Here is a 12,968-nt window from a genome sequence, read left to right as displayed (position 1 = left end):
TGATAGAAGCAAATAATGACCCCTACCCCAATGTCTTAAGTGTTGTAATAGTGATAGTGCTACAGCACTATAAGGGAACACAATTCCCCTACAGAAGACGTTATCAGACTTCAAACATTTACTTACTATTCAATGGAATTTTAAAATAAATTAGACATTGAGAATGATTGACAATTTCTATATTGAGGATGTCTTCTCAATAAAAGTCAAACACGATGAAACCTTATGGAATCCATTTCTCATTATCAACACATTTTTTTTGTAATTCTGTATCCTCTAATGATATGCCTTCTACCAAATTGAAAAAAAAAATGCTTTCCTTATTCTATCTTGGGTACTTACAGAAACTAAGTGTGTTTAGTATGAACTTTGAAAATACGACTCAAACTAGAATTTTAATTCAGAGGAATATATTTGTAATATAGGAATGGGGCAGTTATGATTATACATATCTAGAATGTGATACTGAATTATTAGTATAATGAATGTGTTGATGATGTTTTCCTCTCAGTCTTTTCCCCAAACTACTTGTGTAGTTATGGCAATGTGATGAAGCTAAGGAGCTGTGATGAGATAATAAATTCTAGAAATAACTATGTATTTTATAAATTGAGCTAAATACTAGTCATTATCAGATAAATGCATTTAATGGCTTTTTAAGATTAATCTACAACATGGGAGTAACATAGGAAGGAATAGTTGGGAATTAGTGAATAGATTAACATGCTAAGTCGAGACTGTATTGTTTTTCATTTTAATAACTTTTCACTTGTTTTTAGAGGTAAGCTAATTCTCTGATATATTTCAATAGTTTTGGAACATGATAAGGTTTTATATTAAGTTTTGGTCACTGTATTTTTTCAAATAGAATATAAGGATCTTAACTAGGTAAATTAACATGATTTGTAAATGTTCATCCTGTGGGTTTAGTAGTACCAGGTAATGTTAATGCCAGTGTCTGGATTATAAATTTAGGCATCCCTGTCAGTGACACTTAATCTCAAGTACATAGTCTGTTTAGAATATGAGCACTAGAAGTGCAATTTCCTTTTAAATGAGGATGAGGAGAGTGTTGGGATATATATAACATGATTTTACCACATCAATTCTATGACCAGGAATTTTTAAGTGCATAGCACTCTGCTCATCTTTTTCTACAGTAAAATATGTACTTATTCATGCATTGTTTTATGTTCAAAGTTGTTTTAAAGCCTGTTGTTTATATAAAATGATATTTTTTTATAGGGAGGTCTGAAAAACAGCAAACATGAATGCACCTTGTCTTCACAAGAATATGTTCACGAATTACGATCTGGTATTTCAGATGAGAAACTTCTTAATTGCCTTGAATCTCTGCGTGTTTCTTTAACCAGCAATCCTGTCAGGTAGGTCATTCTTATTACTTTTATATGATTCATTCAGTTTATACTGTATGTAGTTTTTAGAAATACAATCATTTACATCATTTTAACCTCACGATTTTCTGACTAGCATTCTGATATTAGCTAAGAAAACAGCAATGTCTGATTATAAGTTTGCAAACATTTAAAAGATAGTTAATCTAATATCTTAATAATGTGTAATTTAAGAATACAAATATTACTTGTATGTTTAATTCCTCATTCATTATATAAAACATGGACCCAGAAGTTAAATATCTACATTTATTTGGCAATCTGTATGCTCAGATAACAATCAGTGTGTATTTATTTGTAAAACAAATTAAGTATTATGGCTCTGATATTATTTATTTTTAACCTGAGAAATAAATACAGTTTTTTATTTTACAAGTTTTAGATATACTATTCATATGTTTTTGTATTTTGAGATAGCAAAATTATTTTAACCAGTAAAATAAATGAGAGAAGGTACTAATGAACTCAAAGCTCTATACATTTAGGCTGTTTTTTAACCACAAAGGGTTTTTTAAGGAGTTCTTTACCAGTGGTGGATTCCACTAAGTGATGTCCTTCATTCATCATAACAAAAACTTTAAGTTAATTTTAACCAAAATAAAATGTTTTATGAGGAAAAATACGTTTTCAATGTAATATGAAATCATTCTGGGATATATTCTTATAAATTGCTACAACCCAAAGTTCAGAAAATACTGCATAAAAATATACAGAAATGGTATTTTGATTTTAGTCACGTTTTTCTTAATATATAATGGAGCCCGCATTTTGTATTTCTCTCTGACCTATTAATAGAACCTTGACAATAATATAGAGTTTATTTGTATTGATGTAGAAGTTCAAAATATATGATATTATTTATTTTTACCTATAGACATTTGTCAGAATAACTGGAAAATTATAATTCTGTAATAAAATAATTAAAAAGGCAGTGGTAAGATGTGACTCATTTTGAGTATGATGATCATTCCAAGATGACTGTCTTGTCATTTCTTCTAGAATGCTTTTAGTCTTAATGATTTGAACAAGAATATGAATTCTTTGAGAACCATAACCATTTTTGGAACCCCTGCCATGTAAACCTACAGCTCTTTACCACAGTGCACTGTGTGCTCTGAAATTTTCTATTGAAATTTTCTGGTTGATTAAATGGGTGAATAAATGAATATTTAAGAAGTAAGTATAGAAGAAGTTGCACTTAGGAATGAAGGAGAGGGGTACCTACTAAAAATGCATTTTTATAAAGATAGCAAGAAAGGCTTGAAACTACATGCAGGGCCTTTAAAATATAGCACAGCAACTACCAGACAACTCCAAAGAATTATGGGACCAGGTGAGAAGCTGGTAGGTCCTGATTGGCTGGAAGCAGCAGTGTTCTGGTAGGTGATTAGCTCCACAGGTCACATGAGGCTCTTTGTATCAAAACACGTCAAAGCTTTTGATTATAGCCTTCTGTAGAGGTTAAAGCACACTTGAGGAACTCACTGACTAGAGCCAAAACCTATCTCCTAATCTGTCTGAGCTCTCCTTAAGATTAATAAGAGTGGGGTTGTTACCTATGCCAGCACCTCTGCTGTGGGTGGAGCTTTTGGAAGCAATGAATGGTCATTTAAGGGTGGTGCAGCTACTGCTACTAAGGCCTCACGATCCAGGATGTGAATCTAGGATATTGTTGTGTAAATCAAATGCTCACCTCCACCCTGGTTGACAATGTCTCTATTCTGGGGATAATCAGGAACGCAGATAGGGCTTCAAACTACATTTTTAAAATAGAATTGATGATGTGACCACCAAGCTTATTGAGGTCCACCAGTGGCTGGGAAGAAATAAAGCAAAATGGGGGATGTTGCTTCTTCCAGTAGGAGTATATATCAAAGTGATTGGTGTTCTCAAATATTTTAAAGAAGTAAAGGGTCTTGAGGTATTGAACATCCGTGTTTTGGAGGACATGAATGAGTCCACCACGCATATTCTGAAAATGGTCAATGCACATATGATACTGGATAAAGCCCACCAAGTGGCCTCTGGGCCCAGTTGGCCTGTTGTCCCATCAAACATAGATGAGGTCCAGAATTATGGCGAGTACCACAATCTCCACTTCATCTACAAGGAAGTCCTGCATTTAGAATCTTGAATGTCCTCAATAGGAAGGCAACAGTGTGCATGAGCTCCAGACTCAGCTTCACAGCATGAGTGACAGGGCCATCAAGCAAGCCCTTGATTATCTCACCAATGAGGGCTACATCTACCCCACTGTGGATGAGGAGCATTTTAAATCTGCTGATTGAAGCAGGAAAAAGATTTTTCATTTTCTGAAGATCCTTGCCTCCATCTGTGAGTGAGTTTAATCTGTTGACTTTTAGGAAGTAGATTTTTTTTGCAACAAAACATCTCAACTGGCATCCTTTTGAAGCTCACTGCTTTTCCAAATGCTTTGAACTTTTCTGTTTTTCTAACTGTATTTGAAGCTCAGAAGGAGATGGTAATGGATAAATTGACTGGACTTTTTGTTGGATTTATCAGCAAGCAAATGAAAACAGTCCTGTATGAATGGATTTGGGAGAAAAAAGGTTCAGAAGAAAATTAAAAATTATTTGTTGTGTGGGAGCTTCTTTTTCTGAAATGTCCATATATTAGGAGACTATAGATGCAGTCAGGGAACCAGTTAAGAGACAAAAACAAAAATTCTGTTGTTTTTACATTAGACTTTCTGTGTTTGGATTTATAGTCCTATTATCTCTTGCTAAATATAGTAACTGACTAATTTGAATGTGCTGAAGAGAACAATTTATGAATTCAGATGCTGAGTTCAATATTTATTGAGTGATTTGCTCTTATCATAGATATATGTTTTTAAAAAATAAAATTATGTTTAACAACTCTTATTACCACAGGTTTATGTTTTATAACAATAAGATTTTACTACCTTTAAATACCAGATCTTATTAATATAAGTTTATGTTTAAAAATAAGATTATAACTAAAATAACAGCAAACATAGTTATGCTATGTTTAAGTGCACTTTTTAAAGAATAAGATTATACTATGTTTGAAAAATGTTTTCTTAAAATGTTATTAAGTTTAGTAATTACTTCAAATATAATGTGGTGATATTTGGATTAAATTGTAGTCTGTTGTAGTTACATGGTTCATGGACCAGACTTTCTGTAAGTTTGATGTTCTGATGTATTCTGTAGAGTACTAAATGCTCAATTTTATATATAACAAAGTTTTATTCTTACAGGTTAAGCAAACAAATAAAACTAAATATATGAATATTAAGCTTAGTTAATAACTTTTATTTGAACATTTTATTTAAAATACTTTTTCAAAAATACTGACTTTCCTTTGTGATTTTTTTTCTAATTTCACTTGAAAAGCCTTTTGTTTTGTTTTTGAAGATTAATACTTTTAATTAATCAGAATAAATTTTTCTCCTCAATATAATAACACATCCTAGTCATAATAAATAGTACATACTAGTATTTATTAAATTATGTGATACCTTTAAATAATGGAATAAAGTAAGTCCTCAGTTATATACATAAAGATGATATCTTTTAAGATACTAATTTTGTTATATTAGTAGAGATTTGGACAGGTAGAAGAGAAAATCATCAATTGTCTTAGCTGCATTCTCAAAAATGAAGTGTAAAACATTGAAAATCCTTTAAGTGCAGCATTGACAGTAATCCATACTGTCAGGAAAGCTATCAGAATATGGTCTTTTTTGCCAAACCTTATGAAAACTTGCTATCAATACTTGTTTAAGCTTTCTGAGGCATAAAATTAACTTTTCCTCCTCTCAGAAACAGAAAATTCATAAATGACAATTTTTCAGAAACAACAAATAGTTAATATATCTATTTTTTATTGAAGTCATCAGACGTCTCTGCAAATTCTAGTCTTTATAAACATAAGAAATTCTGAACTACTCTTGAAAGTTTGCCTGCCTTGAGGAAAACCACATTGGAGGAGAAGCAATGAGGGGTGTATTTCTTCCTTAGAATTTCAGTGTGGAAAGATACAGTCTAGGAGATGTGTGAGTGTGAGTGTGTGTGTGTGTGTGTGTGTGTGTGTATCTGTGATATCACACAATTGCAGAAACCCTGAGATCACAGTCTGATATTTTATGACCTTGTAGGTCACTCTCAGAATTGTCTGAGTTGGTTCAAGTGGCCATTGGATGGGTAGCTACTTTTTCCTCACTCTTGGAATATTCCTCCAGAACTAGGGAAATTGTAACCAGAAAAGCCCTTTTTGGCTGTGTTTGTGCCTGGAAACTGATTGATATGTTATGATGTGTACACCAAAATTAAGGGAGGACCAATCTCTCTCCTTCTGCTATTATCTGGCGATAACTGTCCTTTTTCTCTGTTCCTTGGGGTTCTTTCTAGCTTTATCAATTACCTTTCAGCTCCTCTTATTCTTCTGATTGAAATCATGTGCTTTACTGGAATTCTACTGCAAGTAAGAGACTCCAGTGGAAGAATAGTAAGTACATCTGCCTATAAAATGAATAGAAATCAACAAACTTTTTTAGGTTGGGTTATCTTATACATGCATATTTCGGTGGCAGATTTTTAAAATGCATTTTAAACCTTCCACCAACATTCATACTTCCTTTTTAGTTTTGTTTAGAAGGTGAATGACTTGGATAGTGCTCCCCTTCCTCTCCAGTCTTGCCTTGTATATGAGCCAAACTTTTGAGGATAATATAACAATCCTTGGGAAATACTATCTACTATTTTGGGCAAAGACATGTAAGCCTGAGGAAACTGAAGAATATGATTGATAATTATAATACACTTAGGGTTGTTTTTCTATGGCTTGTAGGCATATAAGATGTATCATTTATATTGAAATTGATTCTAAATTAACTGAATAAGTAAATTTGAAAATGTTTTCAAATCAAAGCTAATATTATTACTGTTGTTATTAACTGTTAGTAATCATCTTATTTTACCTACTAAATTCAGATTCATCTTTTGAGTATAATCTGAGAAATATAAATTCTTATATTTTTTAAATTTCTATTTTCTTTTTAAAATGATGAATCAAAAAGGTTAGTTACCACCTCAAGACAGTGTGGTACTGGCACAAAAACAGTCACATTGATCAGCAGAACAGAATAGAAAATCCAGAAATGGACCCGTAACTATATGGGTCAGTTAATATTCAACAAAGCAGGAAAAAAATATCCAATGAAAAAAAACAGTCTCTTTAACAAATTGTGTTGGGAAAACTGGAAAGAAACATGCAGAAGAATGAAACTGGACCATTCTCTTACACCATACACAAAAATAAATTCAAAATGGATTGAAGACCTAAATGTGAGGCAGGAAACCATTAAAATCCTAAAGGACAACATAGACGGTAACCTCTTTATTATCAGCCATAGCAGCTTTTTACTAGATATGTCTCCTGAAGCAAGGAGAACAAAAGCAAAAACGAACTATTTGGAATTCATCAAGATCAAGAGCTTCTGCACACCAGAAGAAACAACAAAACTGGAATGCCCATGTGGCTTAGCGGTTTGGTGCCTACCTTCAGTCCAGGGCATGATCCCGGAGACCAGGGATCAAGTCCCACATTGGGCTCCTTGCATGGAGCCTGCTTCTGTCTCTGCCTTCTTGTCTGCCTCTCTCTCTATGTCTCTCATGAATAAATAAATAAAATCTTAAAAAAAAAGAAACAACAAAACTAAAGGGCAACCAATGGAGTGGGAGAAGATATTTGCAAATGATGTATCTCATAAAGGGTTAGTATTCAAAATCTATAAAGAACTTATCAAACTCAACATCTGATAACCAAATAATCCAGTTAAAAAAATCAGACGACATGAATAGACATTTTTCCAAGAAGACATACAGATGAAGGACAGACACATGAAAAGATACTCAATATCATTCACCAGGGAAATACAAATCAAAACTATAATGAGATATCAGCTCACACCTGTCAGAATGGCTATAATGAACAACACAGGAAACAGGTGTTCCTGAGGATGCAGAGAAAGGGAAACCCTCTTACACTTTTGGTGGGAATTGCAAAGTTGCACAGCCACTGTAACAAACAGTATGGAGGTACCTCAAAAAGTTAAAAATAGAACTACCCTATGATCCAGCAATTGTCTTACTAGGTATTTACCCAAAGAATACAAAAATACTAATTGAAAGGACACATGCATCCCGATGTTTGTATAAGCATCATCAAGGATATACAAAATTATGGAAAAAGCCCAAGTCTCCACGAACTGATGAATGGATAAAGAATTTTTAAAATGGAGTATAGTATTCCTCATCCATCAAAAATAATGAAATCTTGCCATTTGCAATGACATGGATAAAGCTAAGGAGAATTATACTAACTGAAATAAGTCAGTAAGGGAAAGACAAATACCATATGATTTCACTAATATATGGAGTTAAGAAACAAAACAAACACAGGGGGAAAAAATGAGAGTCAAACCAAGAAACAGACTCTTGACTATAGAGAACAAACTGATGGTTTACCAGATGGGAGCTTGGTGGGTTGGGGGATGAGTTAAATAGGTGATCAAAATTAAGGAGGTCACTAGTGATGAGCACAGGGTGTTGTATGTAAGCATTAAGTCGCTAAATTCTACACTTAAAATTAATTTAAACTGTATTAGCTACCTGGAATTTAAATAAACACTTGAAAGAAAGGAAATGATTCATTGAGGGGGAAAAAAAAAACCAGGGACAAGGAAAAGATACCTGACAATTCATAAATATCATTTCCTACATGAACTCAGCAAGTCTTGAACTTTTAAGGCCATATTCTGTCTATGTGTGACATTTCAGGGAATATCTTTTGTTAAATCTCTTGTCACCTAAGTTATTTCTTTTATATCTAGAAAATGTTTCCAATTTGATGAAATCATTGACCAAAAGTTTCTTGTGTATTTTCCCAAAAATGATTAACATAGGAAATGTGTTGTGGAGGGAAAATAAGGAATAAATTGTGGTAGTTGGATTAATAGAGGCATAGCTTCATTTCATGGATATGCTAATTTTGTTTTATTTTTTAGGTAGTAATCAAACTCTGAAAACCTAAAAAAAATTTAACAAGCCAATATGTAAATGTAATACATAATGATTTTGTATTTGTCTTGTAAAATAATACTACCAAAAAGTATATGTGATTGTCAAGCAAGTATTTCTGGATTCCTCACAAATGTTTATGTAAAGAATAAAATATTTATTTTACCTTTGGGTATATAATAAACTATTAAAAACCACTTAAAAAAAAGGTTACCAGAAAGAATTATAAAAATAATTCTTTAAAAATATTCATTAAATCTTTAGTAAGCTCGTACTATATGCATTTAAGTGTCAACTTGATTTTAATAAGCTTAAATTCAATTAACTTCTGAAATGCTCACTAAAAATAGTAGTAGTTAACATTCTAACATTTATATGGTACATATAATTTCCTAGGCAATATTCTGAGATTGAGTGTGTGTATGTCTCTTTGATGCCTAAATTTATATTTCCACCTCAGACCTCTCTTGAGATTCAGACTTTCTCCATTTGTATTTATAGGTGCCTCATAGGCATCTTTAAAAACATTTAAAAATAATAAGAAATTTATAAAGTTAGCATTTACTATCATCTAGGAAATATTCTAAGATTTCGAAATATACACATGCAATTAGTGTATCTTTATTAGTAGTGTCAGCATTGTTTGTTTGCATTTTATCAATGAGGAGCTTGAGGCTCAGAAAGGTTAAGTAGTTTGCTACATTTTATTTTTTTATGTTTTATTTTTTTAAATCAGCTGAGTACAAGTTTCCTTTTTTTTTTTTTTTTTTTTTAAATTTCATTTATTTATTCATGAGAGACAGAGAGAGAGAGAGGCAGACACACAGGCAGAGGGAGAAGCAGGCTCCATTCAGGGAGGAGCCTGACGTGGGAGTCGATCTGGGGTCTCCAGGATCACGCCCTGGGTTGAAAGCAGGCACTAAACCACTGTGCCACCCGGGCTGCCCAGTTTGCTACATTTTACTTACTTACTTACTTACTTACTTACTTATTTATTTATTTACTTATTTTTTAAAAGATTTTTTTTTTTTTTTAATTCATAGAGACAGAGAGAGAGAGAGAGAAGCAGAGACACAGGCAGAGGGAGAAGCAGGCGTCATACAGAGAGCCTGATGTGGGACTCGATCCAGGGTCTCCAGGATCACGCCCTGGGCTGCAGGCGGCGCTAAACCGCTGTGCCACTGGGGCTGCCCAGTTTGCTACATTTTAATGCTACATGGCTAGTGTCAGAGCAGATTCCATTCAGGCTGTGTGACTCCAGAACCTAGGCCCTTAACCAGTTCTTTGTACTACTTTACAGTAAGTAAAGTTACTTGGCCTCTTCCAGGAATGTCAGAAGCCATTGTCCCTGGAGGCAGAGTGAAGAGTCTTGGAAGAGTTAATTTTTACTCTGACTGAGCTAGGAAGATGCTAGAGGGTTTTGAGGAAAGGAATGGTATGACCTGTCTGTGTTTTTAAACACAAGCATGAAGCAGGGAGACCAAATGACATGTTTCAGTAAGGGAGCTCGAAATCTCACAGGAATTTTCGGGACATCGGTATAACTATGCCTCATGGAGGCTGATATGGAAGGTCACTTAATGTCCCATGGTCATCCTAGAGCCATCCATGGTTATTTTTGTTGTAAACCTCCCTTAACTTAGCAGAAATTCATGACACATTTACTTGATTTGTTTTGTTAACATGGGTTCTCCCTGAGTCAGTATCTTTTCTTGATATTAACTGCCTGGCCATCTCTGTATTATCCAAATTCATAATGGGGAGACACTGGCCCTCTTTTGTTTCTGTTCAGGCAAAGGTTTTCTTGTCAGGCCACCTCAGTCTGCATGCCAGACCATACTATGATCAGGTCATCCTCTCTAATTATATAAGTTTGCCCATGGTAAAGGGGAGGGGGGTGGGGTGATATGGTCCAGAATTTGCTTACCTAGGACTATTATCTCAGAAGGTAGCTGTGGGGAGTGTTCCCTAAGAAGGGGATATGAGTTTGTTAAGCACCAGCCAGTATAGGAACTTTTATAATTTGAGAAGAAAAGTTACTGCATGGAGTTCTCCAGAAGATCAAGAGTTGTATTTTATTCATCCTTTATGTTCAGCATTTTAGCATTATTCCTTGTGGCATTACAAATTGTGTAAAAGAGGAAAAGTAACACACTGCTTCCAGGAAGAGCCTCTGGTGTTCCTATGTGTGTATCGTGGGTTTTAGAGAGAGGGGAAGGAAACAAAGAACATCATTATCTTACTTTTCCTTTGAGTGTCCTGAGAATTGTTAGCAAATCTGGTGAGCCACCCCTAAGCAGTGGTCTCTTTGGACTTTTTTTAATCTACTATTTGACTGTGGTCCAAAAATCTTTCTTCTTTCCGATAAGAGATACTATCCTCAACCTTTTCCTCAACTCCAAAAGTGGTGGTGGTGGGATATGTGTCTACATCACATGCTTAAATTCATTCTGGGAGTGCAGTGTAATATTTTCCCTTCTTGGGAACTCATGGTGAATATTAGCATTGTTTTTAGAAAAGCTTTTTACATTGTTTCAGGAGAGAGACTTGTTTTACTTTATTAACCCAGAGTTTTGAGATTTTTTTTTATAAAAAGTCTTCTATTATTCCCTAGAAATGCTTATAACCATTAAATAGTATAAATCATAACTTCTATTTCAACCAGATTTAAACCTACCAACAGCCATGAGGTTTTATTTGATCATCCCCTACTTTAGAATCTCTCTGGCAGAAACCAATAAGTAACCAATACAGCAAACAGATAATTAGTTTTCCTACTGGACATTAACAAATGAGCAAACAAGAGCAATGAAAGAACAACAAAATCAGAAAAGGAAAGAACGAAATGTAAGAATAAACCCAAGAATGAGAATAATTTGTATAAGAGGAATTTACATGGAAAACAAAGAGAAATAGTTTATAAAAGGCTAAATCCCTTGAGTGTCTTATATAACAGTAAAAGAATGCTTAAAGTTAAACAAGAATCATTTAATACTATTACTTTAGTTTCCTAGGGCTTCTGTAACAATCATCAAAAACTGGGTGACTTTAAAACAACAGAAATTTATTCCCTCACAATTCAGGTGGCCAGATGTCTGATACCAAGGTATTGGATGGGAGGACTCTCCTGAGTCTCTAGGGGAGGATCTTTTCCTTGCTCTTTCCAGCTTCTGTCATTCCTTAGTTTTTGGTGGTATAATCCCAATCTCTGCCTCTGTAGTTACATGGCTTTCTCTATGTCTCTGAGTGTTTTTTTCTGTGTTTCTTATGAGGATATTCTAACTGGATTTGAGGCCTACTCTGATCCAGTATCTTTTTATCTTTATCCTTACCTTAATTATATCTACAACACCCTATTTCCAAATAAGGTCATATTGTGAGGTTCTGGATAGATTATATTCCAAAATTTATTTCTAAGATTATGCAAAGGAGAATTATCCATAAAACCATTGAAATAACAGGTTAGCTAAATTCTGTTTAGGTAAAAACCTTAGCTAGTTTAGAAGATCTGAAAAGGTAGAACTATGTACTACTTATAGAACTCTCCTTAATGAAATTAAACTTTATTGGCCTTGTTACCATTATAAAGAAACTTTTTCGACAATACTAAATTCTGAGAGTGTGTTATTTGATAGAGTCACACTACAATTCCAGTCATGAGATCTGTATTTCTAGCCCTTGATCTCTCACTCTCTGTGACTATAGTGCAATCAGTAACCTCTTTTGGCTTCAGGTTTTCCCTGTATAAATGATTTTGGAGCTGTCTAGATCTAAGCTTCTATGTTCTATGTTCTTGTTTGCTTACTTCTAATCCTATTTTATCTTTGCTATTGGAACTAGATTAGTGTTTATAAATGATTTTGAAGAGAAAAATGTTCTTCCATTAGACTGAATGATTTCTTAGCATTTTATTTTTTTGCATTTACAAATATTGTTTAATTAAATACAGACAGGGATTTATAATTCCTTTTAAAATATTGAAGAGAGCAGTTTCTAAATCTTTGTTACATAACTATTTTTCAAACCTGATGTTCATTAGAATCTGGGCATTTGCCCACTTATGGCTGATTTCTTTCCTTACCACAGTTTGAACTGGTTTCTTTTTGTTAAACCCAGTAAATATATAAACACATACACTAATAGCTTTACAAACATTCTCAAAGTACAGTCATTTCAGAATATTAAATTGAGTCAGAAATTTCAAATTCATGTTATTTAATCATTCAGATGATAAACTCTTAAAGTCATTTCCTTATATTATTTTCTGCCAAAGGCAAATGTTTAAAAATGCATTTTATGAACCATCATTAACTATATCCCCAAATCATTCCCTCACTATGTATTCCCTCAACATATATTTTTTGCTGTTTATGTTCACCTGCACCTGCTTATGCTCTGTAATAGTTACATGCATGTATGTCTGCTTTTCTCATTTATATTTCAGATTCCTATGGAGAAGGGGCCCTCTTGCCCTTTTATTTGTTTC

The 12,968-nt window shown here is 33.6% G+C and overlaps 1 protein-coding gene across 6 annotated transcripts in view; it reads left to right on the top strand.

The window, feature by feature from the left end:
• The window catches only part of DIAPH2 (diaphanous related formin 2), a 1,055,757-nt gene that overhangs the window by 255,923 nt on the left and 786,866 nt on the right, over positions 1–12,968 (top strand). For all 6 annotated transcript variants that reach the window (XM_077888176.1, XM_077888175.1, XM_077888173.1 and 3 more), the window contains one exon: positions 1,246–1,385. In XM_077888176.1, coding sequence (XP_077744302.1) covers positions 1,246–1,385 — 140 coding nt within the window. The remainder of the gene's footprint in view (positions 1–1,245; positions 1,386–12,968) is intronic.

Source organism: Canis aureus, chromosome X, assembly GCF_053574225.1.
Source record: "Canis aureus isolate CA01 chromosome X, VMU_Caureus_v.1.0, whole genome shotgun sequence".
Lineage (NCBI taxonomy): Eukaryota > Metazoa > Chordata > Mammalia > Carnivora > Canidae > Canis > Canis aureus.
This window is presented reverse-complemented; position numbering and strand designations above follow the sequence as displayed.